We start from the raw sequence: 22,296 nt of genomic DNA, 5'->3' as shown, positions 1-22,296 counted from the left end.
CTGAGACTTGTTTCATCCCGACTCATCAGCCTGGAACAGGAAACAACCAAGCTGGAGGCACATGTCATCTTATTGAAGCTTTAATGATATGACTTCTGCGTCTAGCTCGGCTATTCCCTATTCCAGACTGATGAGTCCAAATAAGGACAAACCTGCATTTTTTAGATGGGATAACTAGGCTGTTTGGTATACATTGCTTTGTAGATCTTTTATTCTTTCTTTTATTTCTAGGTGATGAATTAGGTTAGAGGAATATTTAATACCAAACATTAAAAAAAGTAACAAAAATATTTATTTACAAAAACATGGCTATATAAAAAGTAATACAATAAAATGATAATCAGTGTCATTTGTTACAAAAACTAGTGACACAAAAATACTTCGCAATTAAACTAAACAAATACTGAGCTGTACTATTTTATTGAGCTGTAAGGAAGAATGGAAGCCATTTTTTGATCCTGCATCTGGAAAAGAAAAGTAAAACATTTTCTTTAGCATCTTTTCCTTTGAAAAAGCACTTGATTTTTAACTTGTAACTGCATTTATTGAATATTTAAATTATAAATTTATATGGTTTCAAATGAATGAATAAACAAACAAAGTTTACAAAACATTGCATTTGTACCATGAATTCCGTACAGTAAGCACTACAAGGTTAAATTGTAAAGCACTACAATGCTGGATCCTAATGAGCAATTATCGTTTGGTAAGCAAAAGTGTTCCGCTCGTATGGGGTGCTAAAGAGCTAAAGAGTTTTTGCACTAAAAATAATGTGCTCGATGAAAACACGAGTTGTGGCTCCACTGCAATTGGTTTCACTAAAATTAAATAATTGTGAACATTTAGAAAAAGATCCGCATTAACTTCATCTCCTTCTGAAATAGATTTTTATTTTCTTATGCTATGTTTTTTTCTCAAGAACTGCATTTATAGGACAACAAGAAGTTCCATCTAGAACTAAACAAGCCTACTTTCCCGTATACCCATACTACTTTCTAGTACCTGATCAATATTCTCAAAAATAGCTAAAATCGCAAATTGTATCAAACATATTTTTTAAACATTTTAAGCTGATTTCTAGGAATAAAATATTCCTTACTCATCTAAAAAATCAGATGTGTAAAAAAAATAAATAAATAAACGAACAAATAAAAAAACAGCACCTTTTAAACAAAGCAGCTAATACACTTTTTTCCATTAAAAAAAAAATTCTTTAACAGCTTTCAAAACGAAAAAATAATAATTAAAATTAATAAGTTCATTAAAATAAGTACATTATATCAAAAAAAAAATCGTTTCTTTTTCCCCTGTTGCCAAAAATAATTTTTTTTAATGAATTAATGCACTTACCAAAATAAATAAAAACAATAAAATGTCAACTTAAAGAAATAATTTTCACTGTCAAAAAAGAAAAAAAAAATTGTGCATATCTTTATGTAGAAATATGAATGACTTCGAGTTTATTCCCCGAAAACTAAATACCTAAATTAAAACTTTAGCGTGAAAATAAAAAAAAGTCATATCAACAATAACTATTTCCCAGTTAAAACCATAGCTGCGGAGTCGGAGTCAATCTCATTTTGAGATAAAGGAGTTGGAGTCGAATGTCCGAGAATCGGACTCAGTCATTTGTCCTCCGTGTACAAATTTTTGCCAAAGCTACGAAGTCAGAGTCAAAGTCGGGGAGTCGGAGTCCGATTAATTGTCGGGCACAGGAGTCGGAGTCAGGTGCCCCTAAATTGTCGGAGTCTGGAGTTTGGTGTCAGGAGCTATTTCCAACAAAATTTGTTTGAAGTAAATCTGCCTTCAAGTACGGAATCTACATTGACTTTCAGTTTCCCCGTAGGCGCTAATATTAAGGGATTTGAACTGTTCAAAATTGAACGGAAAATAGTTCAAATCAAAAAATGAAATATAGGAATGAGGTGTCCTCGCCGAGATCTTTCAAACAAAAAAAAATGTCTGATTCGAACAAAAATTTTTGTTTGAATTGGACTATTCACTCAAAAGTTATTGGGGGGGGGGGGGGGGGGCAGACAGACCGACAGACATTTTTCCCCATCTCAATACCCTACTTTCCAATTTTTAATTTTTCGATATTTATTTAATTTTTTTTTTTTTTTTTTACTTTTTTTGTTTTTTGTAATATTTTTAAGATGCATTAAGCCTTCTTTTATGCTTTTTTCGTCTTTCTCTGACTTTTACTGGGAAAGAAGGCTAAAAACGATGTCTATTGGATATGTGTTTTGCTGTATCCAATTTAACTTGCATTGAAAATACCCTTGTTGCTTCATTTACGATGGTCATTGTATGAGTGAATTTGATTCATTATAGCAAGGGGTGAATACTGCTTGATTTCACCATTTCACCAAATCGCAGTCTCAGTAAAAGTGTTCGGATAACTTCGCTAATTTTACTCTCACTTCAAAGAGGAATTCAGCAACATGAGCAGCTTAACTTACTGCACTGTCATGCTAGTCATCCTGTGCTTCATCCAAGTTTCTCTGTCGCCTCTTTTAGATTCGTGCCGAATATATAAATAATGTCAAATTTTTCATTGCTTTCTTCTTTGGAGTGCTTTTTTTGCATTGAATGCATTACTAAATCTTACAGAAGTGATCCAACATTGTATTCAGGCTACTCCAGCAGGTTTTGGAATATGTAATACACTTTCTCTATTTTTTTTGAAGCGTAATTTACTGGATTTCAAATTTTAGTGATGGTTTTCCAAAGTGCTAATAAGATTCACGCATTTTCCCGAATGCTGAACGTATGAAAACTGAAACCTCGAATGAGAATACTAATTCATTCTCAGAAAAATATACTCTGCTTTTATTGTGTTCTTAAATAGTAAATCCAGCCTTGGTCATATGAGGCAGTTTTTCTTGCTCTTCTTGCAGATATACAAGGAAGAAGATTCAAATTTCAGATGGTGCTTGTGAAAATAGTCATTTTTGCTGTAAAACGCTTTGGAAAAAAAAAATTGCGGGATTGAGAGCAAAATCCTGCTAAATATCCTGCGGGATTTTGGGATTGGGAACCCTAATGCCAACCCCTCTTAATAATTTTTTTTTTTTTTTTTTTTGATCATCGGACATACTCTCTCATAATGCTGCAAAAAAAAAAAAAAAAAGAACACACAAATTTGACTTTTTGCCGTTTTACATTTGGAATTAAAGAAAAACAGTCTGTTGCTTTAAAATCCTTTTGTGAGCTGTGTAAAATCTGCAAACAATCTGTAACAATCTTAACAACTGCAATTTGCTCATCAAGAATTTGATAAGATTTAAGTTATAATTTAAAGCTGCAAAAATGAAGATCTTGTTTTGTGATCGACATTTTGGTGTAACACTATCAAAGCAGCAGAAATTTTAAGAAAAAAGAAAAGAAAATTTTCTCTGAAACTTTTTTGTCATTAAAGGACTTTAGAACACAATTTTTAATCTAAGTGAATGGTTTATCCTCTCCGGGAATAATTTGAACATTGAGGTCTTAGAAACACAATTTGTTCTATCTTTGGATACATTAAGGAAATGGCTGCAAAACTCTGTACAGGGGTTTGCTCTTCTTTTTTTAATTTTTGACATTGTCTGAAATACCCAATTGTAGATTTTTTTTTGATGACGTTGTGGATATGCCTTCGCAATGCAACCAAAATTAAGGCTGTCTGGAAAGATTTCAAAATTGACAGCATAAAAACAAAACTTTAGGCTTTCTATAGTAGTGTTGGAAGAAAAGTGGGATGAGAGGTTTAGGTTTCTTGTCTTAGAACTGGAACCAATTTTAGGAAGGGTTCTGGAGCTTTCTTGCAAAAATTTCAAAGTAAAACATTTTTAAACCATTAAGGTGATATTAGGAAAATTGTTTGAGGGCCCTTCCCGGGAATTATTTTGAAATTGCTAGTTTTTAAAGTGCAATTTTCGGTTATGATTCAGGACATTAGGTGAAATGAGAGGGTTTCATTTGAAAGTTTTTGTGAAATTGAAATTTCAAAGATGCAATTTTAGGCTATGTTTTGCAGTTAAAGGTATTGGAACTCAACCCAGAAAATTTTTCCATATTGAATCCTATAAATGCATTTTATACTCTCTTTGATGACCTTGAGAGGAAGGACAGGGTTTGGTAACTGATCCCAGAATTTTTTCTAATGTTGAAGTTTTAAAAATGTTAGCAATGTTAGGTTATATGTTGAAACGTTATTGTAAGAGGTTGATGCTCTTTTCGATATATTTCAAAATTGGAGGCCTAAATACTAACTTTTATCCCACTTTTGGTGACTTTAGAGAGTAGGAGAGCATTCGAAGGCTTGCCATAAAAAGTTATTGAAATTGAGGCTCCGAAAAGACAATTTTAAACTATCTTTGGTGATGTAATAGGAAAAGGTGGAGGATTCAGGGCTTTTCCCTGAAAAAAAAAACTGTCTTTGGAATTTTAAGATAATGGAGAGGGGAGGTTCCATGTGGTCGAAACCAAAGGCCAAGTGTGGGAATGGGGTGTACACCCCTGAAATTCAAAGCTTATGCTGATGATTTGACACATTTGCTTCAAATACAAGTTAATACAAGGATTTTACTTTGAAATGTTTTCGAAACTAATATGCAAAACAGCAAAAAAACATCAATTTTGAGGCTTAATACAATAAAATTGACAATTATGAATGTTCAACACAAAATGTTAAAACAAATTGAAATATTATGAGAAATTTAGCATATGCTTCTCCCCTCCCAAAGTAAAAAAAAAAAAAAAGTATGTTGTGTGGAATACTAAAAGTGTAGAAATTCTTGCACACACAATTTACTCATTGAATCAAGTTCAGATTTCAACAACACTTACTCTAAAATATGCATATAACGATATGCCAATCATGGTCATCAAAATACCACCAAATTGAATTGGAAGAATGGGGCTCTAAAAATATAAGATATCCACCTAAAAGCGTCAGACAAAATTTAGTTTGACCAATAACATTGTATCTATTCGGAATTAAGGAAAACATATAAGAGTCAATTATAAAACTCAACATTTAAGTCTGAGTTGTATTATATAATTTCATTTTTAAAAGTACCATGATTCAATAGTAATTAGTAAGCAATGAAAAGAATTTAGCAAGAAGTGAACAGATTTTACAAAGGTAAATATTATTTCGAATCAGCTCTGATTTCGCCCCCCCCCCCCCCCTTTAGTGTTAGTTAACTAAAAAGGCACACAAAATTACATTTCTACGTACTTTTCATATAGTTTTGTTCTTGAAAAACATCCCATCTTATATTAAACCTGACTGAATATAAGAAAGTCTGCGCTAAGACATCATTGAATTACAATAAGAAAAGGTATGGAAGATTTCACCAAAGCCAAAATTTTACTTTGAAATAAAAGTGAAGTTGATACTGAAATAGACATTTTAAAAACAGCATATAAGAATCAGGCCAATAAGCATTTAATGAAAATTCTACCTCTCGGACACATTCACTAAAAAGCTGTGACATAACAGTGTATTGCAACTTTAATAAATTAGTTAAATTCAATTCTAATATGTCAGATTAATATTTTTATGGCATGTAAATAGCTAAGGGATAATTACGTAACTAGGATAATATTAATATCTTGAGACTAGTTTTTGAAACTTTAAAAGCGCCCAGCCAAAGGTGCATATAGTTGAGCTTTAAGGATTCCCCCCCCCCCCTTAAACTAGGTAGGCTACATTTTCTTTTTAATTTTTACACTTATTTCTTTAGCATATATCAAACATTGTTGTAAAAGCTCAAAATCACTAAAATTGATCAATATTGCAAATAATAGATCCTTAAACTACGTCATAACCTTGTTGGGTCCCTTTAGGAATATACTATTTGTACAAGTTAAAAATATCAATGTGACATGTTTATTAAAATTCAAGTAAATCTGGTTCAAGAGAATGAAATAAGATCTCAAAACTATCATACAAAAAATTCTAAAAAAGTGAAACTCAAGTACTTTGTACACTTTTTCTTAGATTTCCTCTACACCAGCAAAGCAACAAAGGACAAGTGTTGCCCAGTTATTAACAATAAGTATCAACAAAATTATATGTAAGCGATAAATTTACCACCTATAATATTGTATTGATATTTTTTCCTATATTGGCATTTACATTTTTAAAAAAGTGAATCAAAAACATTATGATAATGTGGGTAAAAAAACTTTTCACAAGAAGAATGTATATATTTTTTATAAGCTCATTCACATCATTGTTCTTATAAACTTCATTGATACAGGATAAAGATTGAAGCAGTAGATTACTTAAAGAAATTTGTGCAGAGAGATCAGATCTTTTCAAACGAAAAAACATACTCTTATGAATATTTCTTTTCTTTTTTTTTTCTTTTGAAATCTGGTAGCAATATAAAGTTTTTTTAACAGCTCAATCTTTAGAAGAACAAGTATCTAAAAAAGAAAGAAATACAGAGACAGTTTGGGTTTAGAATATCTTAAAAATTAAGTGCTAGTGCTTTTTTTCCCATAAAAAAATTTACTTATATTCAAAGCCTGAGATATATTTTCAAAACTAAGAAAAAAACAACTTGGAAATGGTTTTGAAAAAAGATCAGTAGAGTTACAAAAAAAACTAGGAACACAATTAGTTGAAATAAATATACAAATAAAAAGGATACGTTACAGCTGATGTGTTTCCAATAATCCAATAAATAGATAGGTTAACAAGGAATGCTATCACACTAGATAGAAACACTATACCCTGTAAAAGATTTTTTAAATTTTATTTAACAACTCAAATTCAAACATTTTATTTATGTCATCAAAAGAATTAGAACAGCAATGAATAATAAGATCTGTAATGCAAAGTGACATCAGCATGTGAGCAGCAGGGCCTAATAATGCCATGGTGGAGTCCTGTTCCTCAAGTTCTGCACACAAAAGCATCATTACCACAATGCACTTTCATGATCTTTTATACAGTTTTATATTTTAGTATGAATTATAACAGTGTTTACTGATCAGGTAATTTTAAATTCCAGAATTTTCAGCACAATATTAGAAATATTTCCAGGATAGTATCATGATATATTGTGATGTAACGCTTCCTCACTCAAAGATGTGAAGCAGTGTTCTGCAATTATGCATGAGGCCTGCCCACACACCATCTTCTGTACATAAAGTGTTCCACGCACATTCTATAGAAATCGGTAACCAGGATCACTTGTCACACAGAAATGCAATTCGTAGGAGAATTTCAATTCACTCTTAACCAATTTTGGTGATCCCAACCAACATGTCCCTTACCATCGAGAGAAATTAGAACCATTGTAATTCCTCTGGATGATAGGGTGGTTGCAGTGCGATGCAACAAATTGACTTCCTTGCATACAGCCTACTCAATGTAATTGCCCTGAGATAGTTCTTGCAGAAACATGCATATTGGTAGCACTTGCAAGGTGTGCAGCTTTCTCACTGGAGTAAAATTTCTATTTCTTTCTGCCACAAGGGCTACATAGCACGGTGTTCACACCACAACCCCCAGCATGCTTTTGCTAAGCATTTCCATCATCAATGGCCTTCTTTAATTGCGAGACGACACTATTTGATACACTCATTGCAGCAGCTTTGATCAGCTTCCAGCATCACTACCTACAAGAAGGCCTCTTCAGTGGCTACCTTAAATTAGTGATGACGTACTAGAAACCGGCCGACTCAAAAATCCTTATTTGGCTATTTAGTGCTCTCAGCACTAGCCAACGTGAACGCCGGTTTCAAATTAAGCTTTGAATTCTTTGCCATTTTTTTTTCACTAATGCTACTGACAGCAGAGTTCACTCTGGATTTCATAAAACATTTTGTAAAATGAATCAAAATTGAACCAGAAGGACATTTTAGAAGTTATTGTACTTATGTGGGCCTAAGAGCACTTCAACATTGTAGACTGGACATTTTCCTTTAACTCCACACCGATTCATATGGCCAAAAAGACAAGAGTGGTGCAAAGCGCAATGTTTTTGACAAGATATCATCTTTTGAGTGGACGCTCTACTCGCTCGACCTCAATCCCATTAATTACTGTATGGCCTGTTTTAAAGTCAAAAGTCTACCGTAAACTACACATAAAACTGAACTCTAAACCAATTGCTTTATAGGAAATAGGATTGATAAAAGGACTTGCTGCCCTTGAATGAAAATTTCAATAAGCAGTTGCATCTCTGTATTACTGCAAAAGGCTGCGAGTTTGAAACCAATTAAATTTAATGATTGCTAAAGGTCTTCTCATATTATTATTTTTTGTGTTTTGTTAGTTTATTAATTTTTAATAAAGTTTCTTGGAAAATTGCTTGTCCGGGGGGGGGGGTTTCCGCACCTTGTTCATTTGGTTCGCAGTCAGCAGAAACATAGTTTTGTGATTAAAGTTATGCTTGTTTGTTTTATGAAAAAGGAAAATAAATTCTTCACTAAGGTTATTAGTTTAAACTTTTTTGTAAAAAGTATTATTAAACATTTTTTGATCTATATGCAAATTATATTATCAAACAACAACTTGCATTAACGTTAGACAGTATTTTAACACAAAACGGGAGGGGGGAGGAAATTGCTTCAGAATTTAAGCGTGAGAAATTTCTAATCACTTTTTGCTGAAATTTTCAATTAAAACCCTGAAAAGTTGAAAAAATTCTTTTTTTTTTCAATTTTTCCGAAGTGAAAATTTATTCCTTTGGAAAAAAAAACGGTTTTTTTTTCCTTTTTTTCGGAAATTTTCCGGTTTTTTTTTCCGATTGTTTTCATCTCTACTCACAACGGACATTTTTTTTAAAATTGCTTTCTGTTTTGCAAAATATTCATTTGATTACTTTATGTTGCAGATAGTGACGTATGATTTACATAATTCCCATGTATATTTTTATATTTATGCAGAATGAATTTCATATTTAATTATACATTTACTTTATTGTGATAACCATTCCGTTACCAAGTACGTGAATGTTTCTAAGATAGCAGATGGGAAACTTTATGTCATTCTTGTCTAAATATGAGTCTATGATAATGTTAAAATTAAAATTTTTCATTTATGTTTACTTCGTTATGATATTGATAATTAAGACATTTTTTTTTTCGAGTCTAATGAGAGTCTTTAAAATTCATGCCGATATGATACAATGTATTGAAAATTTTGATTACTGTAATCTTGTTGTTCCCTACCTTCTTTCTTATATATTTACTCAATTTAAAGAAAAAAAGAGCATTAACTTGAAAAATAAACTTTTAATTTCTCCTTTGAACAATGTTAATGTGTTTGGTGAACTACTGTTCTCAAAATAATAGCTTTAGTATGTTGAGAGACATAAATTAAAGCCACTTTCATCGGGAAATTTTCTCTGTGTCGGCCTTTATCGGTCACGTGACGAAACCAGTGATAGGGCCTTCTATGTAGGAGGTGGTGCTTCCAGTCACTCAATTGCACACTACGATTGTGTCTCTGAATTGTAGGTTCCCAGATGTCTTGCTGACATTTTGCTCTTAATTATTGCAGGAACCAAACATTATTTCAGACAAAAAACTTTTGTAACATTCAGCCCTATTTTTGTCAAACATCAAACATGAACTTTCATATTAATCATGAACTTGTATGTACCGTCTTTTTATACAGGTAACCAGCCTTGATCTATCATGCCCTCTGAACTTGAATTTACTTTTATTGATTAGCTGTCAGATTCACAATTTTGCATAAAGGTCATTTTCCCTAAACAGCGGTATTTGAATGGGCTATGGAATGGCAAACACTTTGACAGGGGAATGACACTTAGAGGAAATAATATAAGGGGTGTTCAAATGAAAATGTACCAAACCACACTGTGGACCATACCACTAAATGAAGACTAAATTCAAAGTATGCACCACAGGCCTGATCCCACTGAAGGATTCCTTATTCCCACAGTTTCTGTGGCCATGCCAAGACCCAGTCCTTCAGTGTGCTTGAGTTAATCGTTCAAGTTGAAGCAATTCCCTTTCAAATGCTTTTTCAATGGATCAAACACATGGAAATTGCAGGGCAGATGGTCAAGATACTCCCACTTGAACTTGGCCAGTGCTGCCAGGGTGACCATGGAGATACGTGAATGCGTGTCATCACGGAGCAGAATCACTCTTCGTGAGCAGCCCTAGTCTTTTGCTCTTGATGAACCTGCACGGCTTTGGAGTGTCTCACAATATATTTTAATGATTCTCCTCTGCTCAAGGAATTCAACAAGTAGCGTACCTCGTACTTGGAAAATGATGGTCAATTGGACGGCACTCTTTGTAAGGGCCTGTGATCTGTCCTACGCATGCGAGCTTCTGCACCTGCTCCGATCCATGCTGGATACTACAATTGCATACCTAGATGACTCGCTACATTCTCTCATAGCGGCATACGCAAATATGTTAACAGTTATGTTGTTGTAATGTTTGGTACCTTTTCATTTGAATACAATGCATTTTACTGAAGGTATTGTAATCTCTCTGGGAAAGAAAACATTATTTTAATGAAATATAAAATGATCCAATGTGGTAGTTTGCAAAAAGTAGTTATTGCCGTCATTTTTTCCCTTACATGGAATGAGAGTGACAGCAGGGGAATGACAAAAAGTTTAGTTTAACTTACATATTTTCATAACTACATACAGCAAAAATTAATATCACTTAAAGTAAGGTGGAAAACTCTATACAAACAAGAATCAATCAGCCATTGAATGCTTATTACAAAATTAAATTAATTATCAGAGACAAGGTAATGAGTCATTAAAGCTAGATAACAAGATTGAACTAAGGAACACCCAACTATACTTGATTCTCTTTATTCTAGCAAAGATAACCAACTAAGGTTATTTCTATAATGAGGCCACAATTCAAAGACTAAATAATGGGTTCATGTCACTATTATCACATGTGAGAATCATCAATTCCATTCTTTGACAGGGGAATGGCAACAAAATCAAAGGACATTTTTTTTTTCCAGAATTGTGCAAACTTTGAAGTATCTTTATTTTCATACTTTACAACATTGCACAATAGTTGTTAATAGATTGAACAACAATTCCTTTCTAAATATATACATGGATTCCTGACATTTTAGAACTGATTTTGCTTTAAGGTGGGGTTAGTTACAGACAGAGGAATGACAATTATCATGTAAAAAATTATTTAAATGAATAATAATAATAGAAAGTTTTTAGCCAATTTTACAAACATACAAACATGTTTGTAAATTTTAATACAAAAGATATTACTAAAGACCCTAACTTTCTTCAAAGTGTCTACTTGATAAAAAAAAAAACTATTCAGAAACATTATTTGAATATGTCGCTGTTATTTAAGAATGTGTTTTGTATTAAAAAGAAATCTTCAATATCATGGTTTACGTTTGATTAATTTTTAGCATTCATGCCATTGTCAGCAAATCCCAGTTAGAACAGAGCACAGATCTTTACTGTGCGAGTTCGGAGTCAAGGGAATATTATAAATTATTGATAAACTAATATTTTGCATCAATTTTCCCTAACTTTCTTCAAAGTTTTTACTTTATTAAAAAAAAAAAAATCATTCAGAAACATTACTTGAATATGTAGCTTAGGGGTAGAAATTGACAAATATGTGGCAATCCAATACAGTGTACTCCGCTTATGTGAATCCCGTTTGTTTTAAACAGTTGTGGTTCCATAAAATGGCCGATTCAATAAAGTGGCTAATTCAATAAAGCTGGATTTTGTTGTTTTCGACAATTTGATTCATTAAAGTCGTTGATTCAATTAACTGGCCACCACTGTATAAGCATTCATAGAAGAAATTCAATTTTTAAAAAAGTACAAAATGTTACAAACCAAGTCCAAAGCATTCCAATGTCTTTCAAAGATTCCATCAGGAGCCCAAGGTGGCTCAATAAAGGGCAGACAAACCATCAGCAATGTTGCTGACATAGGTATTTGGTAGTACAACAGCTGCATAGAATTAACCTGAAACTCTTTCTGTTTTTCACCAACCCACTACAAAAAAAAGTCATATAAATTAAATGAAACCAAACTAAAGCACACAGAATCAATTGTATTTATATGATCTGATTGTAGCTTATTTACATTCTACTACTAATTTCACTAAATTTAAATTTTTTTCCACTGATAAAAATGATCAAGTTTTATTAAATGACAACAGTAAGAACAAAAACACTATGTTTAAGAGTAAAGGTCAAGACTGACGGTCCTCACTTTACTACATGGCGACTAAGTTTGAAAAAGCGGCAACACAAAAAAATTCTTCCTTCACCAATTTTATTTTTCTTTTCGTTCCGAAGAAAAAACTTCTGGAGATCAAGTGCAGTTATGCACCAGACCCAACAGGGAGAGAAACGATTTATTGCTTTGAAAATATATATGCTTGGGATTAAACACTGCCATCCCCTAAAAGGTGGAGAGACCTTCTAGAATTAACAGCAAAGCAGTAGGTGGATAAAAACAAGTTTCCTATGCTCGGGAAAGGAGGTCTCTTTCTGTCACAAAAAGAACCCCTTGATTGACAGACAATCCACTAAGAGGAGTTGGAGCAATCGTTTTTTGACCGGAAAGACAAATGGACATCACAATTTTGCATTCAACTACAAAATTTTGACAACTTGTGAAACTCAATCGCCATATTTTGTCATTCGCAAGATGGAAGTAGACAAGATGCTTTCTGAAACTTTGACTATTCTGAAACTTTGACTAAATGCAGTTTCATGCAAACTTTTCATTGTTATTATTATTTTTTTTTTTTTTTACTTCTTACAAAAAAAAATCAAAAATCTATTTTAAATTAATTTTTCAAAATGCTTGTTTATGCAGATAAAGAGTTTCAATTTTAATTTTTTCATGAAACTAGTAAAAACTTACTCCCCCCCCCCTTTTTTTGTACTTCAAAATTCGAAAACACTGGTGCTCACTGGCCACTTTTAAAATTTCATCATTTTTAAATTTATCACAGACAAGATATGAAGCTAAATTGTTACATATATGATAAATCCCCACCTCCATTCTCAGGGAGTGTTTGCATGTTGGCAATATTTTTTCAGAATCTTTTTTGGTAATATTTTTTTTGCTCTAATGGAAACTCTGGTGAAAACACATGGGGGGAGGGGGGCACATCTGTTTCACTAAATTAAAATAGTACATGAAATGAAGGGAGAAAAACTTTGAATGCTGTTTAGAAAAAAAAAACCTACTTACCACCTGATAAAATGAAGTAATTACTACTCCAGTAAGAGCACATATGGTTCCTAAAATATTAAACTTTATATCATATGCAGAATTGAGATAAGCACCTAATGAAATTGGCACCTATAAAGTAAAAATATCCAAACATGTTAAACAATTTATTACAAAAATGTGCAGATTTATTATACTTTCAAGAAATATTTTCAATTTATTAATTTTAAAAAAAGAAAGGGAGAAAACCCATCATAAATTCTCATATTATATGCTTAAAAAAACATTGCTGAATTAGAAATCTCTTTTTGGGAATTAGAAAAGAATAAATCGATTTTTAGACATTCGTTTACAAAAAATTAAAATTCCTATCATTGTTGATTTTTGTTTTTAAAGAAGATTCTTGCAAAAACAAATAAATAAGTACAGGTATTACATAGACTTAAAATAAATAACAGGGGAAGTTGGGGCATGTTGGTCCACATTTCTACTTTTCATTTTTTATCTCATCTAAAAATTTAATGAGCAGTTTGTTTATCTATCATTTGTTTTACTGAACAATTATCATCATCGCAGATTTTTTTGAAAATATGGAATGATTAACTTTTTTTTAAATTAATATTTTAATGGGACCTTGTAAAGGAGGCTAACGTTCCCCATGTCTGGGGTACCAGTATGTATGCATAAGAAATTGCTAAGTTGCGAAAATTTTACATCTAATCTAAAATTTAGTTAGTATATATATCAAAATCCCAAAATCAAAGAGAAATTGTCAGATTCCATGATTTTGAGCATTTTTTGCTGAAAATCATGACTTCCCATGACCATTTTCAAATCAAGGTAAAAGTCCATGACTTGTTAATTTTCCAAGTGCGCAGATACCCCGTTAGATGTGGGACAAAAAAAAAAAAACACTTGACTAGAGTTATATTTACTAATAATCAAGCAGAAAGTCTCTCTGTCTGGATATCTGTAGAATGTCTGTGACGTGCATAGCGCCTAGATTGTTCAGCCGATTTGCATGAAATTTTGGCACAAAGTTAGTTTGTAGCATGGGGGGTGTGCACCTCGAAGCTTTTTTTCGAAGATTCAATTTTATTCTTTTTCTATTTCAATTTTAAGAACATTTTCTGGAGCAAAATTATCATAAGATGAACGAGTAAATTACGAAATTATCATGACGTGGAATGGAAGAGCGAATGAACATAGCCAATTGGCGAGAAATTCGTCATCCATTATTTGTAAATATACAGGTGAACCGAATGACCTTTTAATTTTAAACTACGTGCAAAGCTGTGCGGGTACCACTAGTACAGGGGGTCTGTCCAGGATTTTTCACAGGGTCCGTTTTTTGTGAAAAATCAAATAATTTTGTGAAAAATGAATTAATTTTGTGAAAAATCAAAAAATTTCGCAAAAAAAAAAAAATTGTTCAGACGAAATTTTAGAATTTAGACATGGGCACAAACTGCATCAATTAAACTTAAAGTTGAGTGTTTTCCTCTTCTTCGTTGAGAAAATCATTCTGGATTTTTTTTCTGATATTTGGCAGGGGGGGGGGGGGGCATCGCTCTTTCAAGTATCAATATTTATCTGCCATTCTGCATTATGTTAAATTATACTAGATATATTTCTGTACAGTACTTAAAATAATTGCATAACAAAAATATAAATAAATAAAATAAAATTCAGAATAGGGTTCAGCGTTCAACTTTTTGACCCAAGACACTCTTAAAAAGCACAGAATTTCGTTTTAAAACTTATAAATTCCGTGATTTTTAACAAAAATAAAAAGATATTTCAATTGTTTACCTCTTAACAAAGCGTAATAATCATTAAAAATTCGAAAAATCGGATTCCCATAGCGGATGCAAAGAGGATCGCAAATCTCAAAGTGAAGGCATCAAAAGTACAAAAACGGCTTGTAAAAAAAATATTTTTGATAAAATTATTTTAAAATTTCATTTTAGAGTCCTATGATAAACATATCATTAATTATCTGTGGACACAGTTGACCCAATAAAATAAAATAAAATCAACCATCTATTTAGCATTTTAATTTTTGACTCATAACAGAAAATGGAATTTTGCTTTAAAAACTTGAAATGAGAGTTCTAACAGAAATAAAGAGACTTTTCATTTATTTGAATCCTAATAAAGCGAAGTTAGCTTGAAAAAAGAACAAAATATGATTCTCATATCGGATGTTAAAAGATTGCATTTTTCAAAATGTAGACATATAAAGAAAAAAAACTGTAATTAAAAGAGTTTATTTAAAGTTAATCATCCTTTTCAGCATCGAAAAATCAAAACCCATATAATTTTCTCCTAAAATAACAATTAAACATCGCACCGCACCCCACCGTAAAAACGCAAATATTGACAAGCTGGCAAAATGATGATAATATTTTCTAATCAAGTCATTATAAAGGTTCAATGCCAGACACTAAGTGGGTGATAATTTTGAAGTTGGTAACACTATCTGAAGCGATCACATTTTTTCCTCACCCTTACTATCCCTTTGCAGTTCTAAGTTCATTTCGCAGATATATATTATTATTGTTTATTAAATCATGGATAAAAGTGCTTACCAATGCCTTTTCAGAAAAGTTTACAAAAACACCGCTGCTAATTAGCTGTGATAAAACAAACAACCATTATATTTATTTGGCAGTAGCAATTATTTATCGCTTGCAGGAGCATCCCAAGAGTGCCAATTTTTTTTTTTTTTTTCAAAATTAGCCGATTTTGTATAAGCTGATCCCTCTAATTTGACTTAAAAAAAGGTTCCAAAAATTATCGGTTTATACACAGAAATATGCGTTATTTTGCTTTCAGATTTGCTCTTTCAATAAACAATTTGACAGATCCGATCTTGTTTATCAGAATTTTGTGAAGGGTCCGTTTTGTTTAATCGGGATTTTGTGAAAGGTCCCGTTTTGTTTGATCGGGATTTTGTGAAAGGTTCCGTTTTGGTTGATCGGATTTTTGTGAAGGGGTCCGTTAACGGACCCAAATATCCTCTGGGCCAGACCCCTGTAGTAGTAAATAAATTAGCAAATGAGATTCTGACCTTTTATAAGTCTACACTGGAAGATTTCCAATGTAATTAAATCATGAATATTGTGTATGTAATACAGATTAAACTGTCTGAAATTTTAAGAAGAAAACAGTTATGCTAAGGGCTGCTCATGCCCGGACCTCGCAGACCCAGCAGTGCAGTGGTGGGGGGCAGTGTCCTTAAAAGGCACAACAGCTGAAGAAATTTGGAAAAAAACTAGCACTAACACACATTAATGCTGCAAATATGCACTGCTGGCCTCTGGGGAGGAGCCTTCCAAATTTTGTTGCAGAGAGGCCCAAAATTTATAGATCTGGGCCTGGGGTTGCTCTTCATATTAAGATTTTCTTGTGTAGGCCAATGTATAGTTCTAAAATATTCAAAGTTTTTCAAAATACCATGGAAAACATAGAAAAGGGAAAAAATTGCAAAAACATGAACTGTTGTCATCACTGCTTGATGTTTTGTTTATTAATAATGACAAGTTTGCATCTGCTTTCCAACAACCTATTTCTGAATATTTGACTCAAAATTCGTATCCGCAATATTGAAAAAAAAAAAAAAACGGATCAGTGTCGCGAGCCGTAGGTTTAGGTACCACAGCTATACAATACATTATAACATACTTTCACACAGCAACTATATTTTTACAATAATTTTACCAGTGTCATTTTTATCCTCCATGAAAACTGTCGATGGTAAAGCGTGGTTTGTATAAACATTATGGTTGGCATGGTTAGAGTTTTTAATATTTGATACGTTCCAACCGTGGTTGAATCCTAGCGACAAGTTCGTAAACACAACAAAACCACAGAAAGATATAGCAAGAGGTAAAACTTGTACGATCTGTAGTTTTTTCACTTGAAAAAGTCTCAATTTTTCGCACAAAAGTAATCCCAAAAATGTAACAAGAAAATGTATGAATGTCAAAGTCACGTTAGGAAACTGAGTTCTGACATACACAAGTTTATTAATTATAACAATAAACACTGATAGAAATATGTTTCCGAAGAGACATATAGGGACACTAATCTGCTTCTCACACATTTTAAATTAGAGGCGCAAATTACTTCTTTTACCCAAAACTAGGATTTGTGATTTGTTTATTGTATATGAGATTCACGCTACATTTTACTACATTTGACTCAAAGGAGGGAAAAGTTCTATTGAGAGTTTTGAGACAAAAGTCTCTTCTCTTCAATTTTTATATTCTTATGGTTATATGGGATGCTCTTCCTTTCTTTAGAATCCCTATAGTGTCATTCCATGTCAAGTGATCCAAAATTTGGGAAATTATTTCCCTCACCCTTTTGCATTTCTTTGAAATTTGGCTCATCAATTGTACCCTTCGAGGTGATCAAAAGTCCAAATTTTTAGATTTTTATCTCTATTATTTTTTTATTTATGACACTTTGACTTTTCGAAAAACCCACTTTTTTTCATGGACGCTTAAACATATAATGTACGATAACTCAGCACCAAATATAGATAGAAAGATTTGGTAAAAAACATTTTAAAGTATATTAGTTGCTGTTTAATAGAATATGCAACATGACTAATTTCAAAAAATTTTTTAATTTATAAAAAATGAATTTTAAATTTAAATTTCTCAGAAAAGGTATAATGATTTTTTTTTTTAAAATTCTCAAAAATTTGTGTGTATTTTATTTTCATTTGTGCAAAGTTTCAAGTTGGGATCTCAATGGGATCATATATTTATGAATTTTTAAATAAAATTTGACTTATGAAATAATGACATTTTTCAGATTCTAACTAGTTAAATTGAGGTTCTTTTACTGGCTATGGTCTAGTAAGTAGTAATTGATCATGACTATGCTTGAAGTGAACTGACATGAATTCGTAGATTGGTAAGACCTCCCCCCACCACCTTTAATCTTTTTTTTTTTTTTTTTCAAAACTTTTCAAAATGTAAAAAATAAATAAATAAATAAATAAAAAACCAAAATGAATAGTACACTTAATAAAAATTGGTAAATGTTCTTTTTAAAGCAAGAAAAGGCCCCCTCCGTCGCACCATCACTTTTATTATTATTTTTTCAAAACTATTTTCAAAATGTAAAAAATAAATAAGTGAATAAAATAAAACAAAATGAATAGAAAACATATTAAAAGCTGGTAAATGTTCTTCTTTAAAGCAAGACGAAGTACACCCCCCACCACCTACACATACGATTAACACTATACTAGTATCATGCCTCATCTGATGCTTTTTTTTATCAGACCAAGTGTTTCTTTTTCAATCCGAACTTCACAAAGTGTACTTGATTAATTCACTATCTGATAAGGAAAGTTATGATTCATTTCATCCCCTTCCTCTGCACCAACTTTAATTTTTGGAGGGAGGAAAGAATTAGTTTGCCCCAAGATCATAGCAAAATAGAAGTGTTTCCCCCGTGTTGTTCCATTCTTTTCACACTAAACTAGAAAATAAATCTAAATAACAGATCATATGTCTGTCCGCATAAAACTTTCTTTCTATAACATTTGGAGTGCAGCAGCTTTTTTTTTCTTTTCTTTAATGCTAGTTTTCCTTAATGCTTAATTTCAGTTCTAAAGGAGAGCAATGCAGCGCGAGATCTATTTATACATATATTAAAATCAGTTATAGATGAAACAAATCATTCCAGATTGACCCCCCTCCCCCTCCCCTCTACCGTCCCACTTTCGGAAAGGGAAAAAAAAAAAGCTGCAAATGAGTGGTTCTATTTGTCTGGAAAAGTTTTTCTGACTTTTAGTTTTTATGCCCCCCCCCCCCCCATTTCTAAGCCTTAGTCACGACTGATGTTTAGCAGCCTGCGTCCCAGTTTATTATGATTATAACTCTTACGTGCCAGCTTTTTTTTTTTTTTTGAATACAGTTTTGAAAAAAAAAAAAAAAAGATGAAAAGTGGTTGTGTGGCGGAGGGGGGGGGGGGTTTGGGGTACAAATCTACAAATTCATGTCAGCTCATTTCAGCATGTTCAGTTTCATAGTCATGATCAATTACTACTTACTAGACCATAGCCAGTAAGAGAACCTCAATTTAACTAGTTGGAATCTGAAAAATGTCATTATTTCATAAGTCAAATTTTATTTAAAAATTCATAAAAATATGATCCCATTGAGATCCCAACTTGAAACTTTGCACAAATGAAGATAAAATACACACAAATTTTTGAGAATTTTTTTTAAAAAAATTCATTGTACCTTTTCTGAAAAATTTAAATTTAAAATTTAAATTTTATTTTTTAAAAATTAAAAATGTTTTGAAATTAGTTATGTTTTATATCCTATTAAACAGCAACTAATGTACTTTAAAATGCTTTTTACCAAATCTTTCTATCTATATTTGGTGCTGAGTTATCGTTCATTTTATGTTCAAGCATCCTTGAAAAAAAGAAGTGTTTTTCGAAAAATCAAAGTGTCATAAATAAAAAAATAATAGAGATAAAAATCTAAAAATTTGGACTTTTGATTACCTCAAAGAGTACAATTGATGAGCAAAATTTCAAAGAACTACAAAAAGGTGAGGGAAAAATTTTTGGATTACTTGACATGGAATGACCCTATAGTGACTCTTCCTTTCTTTTTCTAGCGTATTAATTTTTGCATGGAAAAAAATTTATTCTGTATGAAAAACAATTTGTTACTCCAGAGCTTGAATACGCTAGCTTACGGTGATTAACAATACTAAAGAAAAAGGTAAATCATTCCAATCCACGTGTTTTCTTTGGGGTAAAATACAGGCTTCTGACGGTTTATGGAGTAATGTAATTTCAGAAGAATAGAAAAGAAAGTTTCCCACAAACAAGATGAAAAATTACTGTCATTCACTAAACATCATAGCAAGTTATAAGTTACGGCATTTGTTTTTTTCACCTTTTTCATCCGCCATTAAACAGTGGCTGCAGTGTCCCCTATAGTTTCAGTAAGTTCTCGCCCTATAGCCAGGGCTAAGGCAGAAATACATGAAATACACCGCCAGCTCAGTCAATTCATGTTAGCTACCAGTTTGTTTGGCACTCTTGGCTTCCTTAAGAGGTTTTCCGTCTACATCTCATTTAGTCCTATGCCGGGCTGATGAGTGCTAATAAGCACGAAACTGCAGTCCTCGGCTGGAATTGACTGAGCTGGCGGTGTATTTCATGTATCCCCTATAGTTTGTTGGAGTAGCGAGAAAAAAATTTGGTGGCGGTGAATATATGTATGATTTGAAGCCTATTTTTTGTAATTCTTCTCTGTTAGAAGTAAACCTACTAGAACATATTTATTCTTCTAGCTTGAAAAAAATTACTAATTTCTCTAATTATTTCTCATTAATCAATTAGTTCTTGTATTCCTCTGATGGTGAAAAATTAAAAAGTGCAACGAAATTATTCCTATTAATTAATTTTAATAACAGTTAAATATTTTGTATTTTAAATATGCGTAAATTACTTATTCCTTTCGTTTTAGTTGACTAGGAAATAAAGTATATGAAATACACCTCCAGCTCAGTCACTCCAGCCGAGGACTGCAGTTTCGTGCTTTCAGTAAGTTACCGCCCTATAACTTCCTTAAGAGGTTTTCCACCTCTAGCTCAGTCACTTCCTATGCCGTGCTGATGAGAGTGCTAATAAGCACGAAACTGCAGTCCTCGGCTGGAATGACTGAGCTGGCGGTGTATTTCATGTATTTCTGCCTTTGCCCTGGCTGTAGGGCGGTAACTTATAGGAAATAAAGTGCTTTTAATTATTCATTATTATTATTAAGTTGCTTATATTGCTCAAAACTCTTATTTATAAATTAATAAATGCAAGCTGTGAATTAATTTTTCCTTTGATTTTAAGAAACTTGTTTTAACAGAGTGTCCAAATGCATACTTACGTTGCTCCCAAAATCTAGGGTTGGAGGGGGGGCGGGGGAGCTCCCACATGTGTTCCTCCTTCTACGTTTTTCTGGATACAACTTTACTTAAGTGTCTACTTAGCCCTTTTTTGTGTCATAAAAAATCTTATATAAAGGCCTTTTTGCCTTTTATTTTCTTTTATATTTTCAAAAATTAATTTTTTAACTCAAATATCTGAAGTTTAAATAAAAACTATTCCTATAAGCCATAACAAATTATGAATTTACGAACATTAAACATACAATTTTTTTTGTTCCCGGGTGGGTGAACGTTAAAGGCAGCCTTAATAATATCCAGAGACACTAGCGGAGTCAGATATTTTCTAAGGAGAATCTGTGTGTATGGGGTGGGGGGGGGGGGGGATTGTTAATAGTCTTTGGGTACATTTCGGCGCGGCCCATTTCAAAACGACCTGTTCAAAAATTGAAATTGTCTGCATACAAATATGCCAAATATTGCTTCAAAATTCAAAATATCTTTTGTTTTTTAAGTTTTGTATAAAAAGTTTTATGAAGTAATATTTTGAAAGATGTATTTTATTTTCTTTTTTATTATTAGTTGATGAAATTTAAGTTTAAAAACATCTTTATAATTTTTAGAAGTAGATAAGTTAGGGGACAGCGTTGAGATTTTTCTATGAAATTTAAATACAAAACTCATTAAATTTAAATTGAATTTGTTTTTCGTTGCTGATCATTAATTTGTTTACTCACATAAATATCTTTTCTTTATATAAAAAATAAAAACTGTCAACTAATAATAAGATGAATTTTTACTTTCTTCTATATCTAAGATATAGAAGAAAGTATTGGATTCGTGCAAATTTTCGAATTTCGAATTTTGACGGATTCGAACGTTTTGAGGTGTGCTGAGTCCATTTCGACCATTTTTGGAAAATGTCTGTCTGTCTGTGTGTGTGTGTGTGTATGTGTGTGTGTATGTATGTATGTGTGTGTGTATGTATGTGTGTCACGTCTGTGTGTGACCAGTTTTTTGTGGCCGCTCTACAACAAAAACTACCGCATGAAATCGAACGAAATTTAGTACACATATGTGCCCCTATGTGAACTTGTGCCCATTAGTTTTTGGCGCGAATTCCTCCAAGGGGGGTGGAGCAATGGGACGTTTTTCGAGTTACGCATGCTTGCTATTCCTC

The 22,296-nt window shown here is 32.3% G+C and overlaps 1 protein-coding gene across 1 annotated transcript; it reads right to left on the bottom strand.

Moving 5' to 3' along the window:
• Positions 1 to 269: 269 nt before the first annotated feature.
• LOC129229929 (solute carrier family 35 member E3-like) lies at positions 270 to 17,159 on the bottom strand. Its single transcript, XM_054864309.1, has 6 exons — positions 16,914 to 17,159; positions 13,212 to 13,322; positions 11,838 to 11,999; positions 6,651 to 6,733; positions 4,834 to 4,973; positions 270 to 464 (listed from the first exon to the last, which is right to left on the bottom strand). Exons 1-5 carry the CDS (start codon positions 16,983 to 16,985, stop codon positions 4,835 to 4,837), a joined length of 567 nt encoding a protein of 188 aa, XP_054720284.1. The 5' UTR covers positions 16,986 to 17,159; the 3' UTR covers positions 270 to 464; position 4,834.
• Between the last annotated feature and the right edge of the window lie 5,137 nt (positions 17,160 to 22,296).

Source organism: Uloborus diversus, chromosome 9 (genome assembly GCF_026930045.1).
Source record: "Uloborus diversus isolate 005 chromosome 9, Udiv.v.3.1, whole genome shotgun sequence".
Classification (NCBI taxonomy): domain Eukaryota; kingdom Metazoa; phylum Arthropoda; class Arachnida; order Araneae; family Uloboridae; genus Uloborus; species Uloborus diversus.
This window is presented reverse-complemented; position numbering and strand designations above follow the sequence as displayed.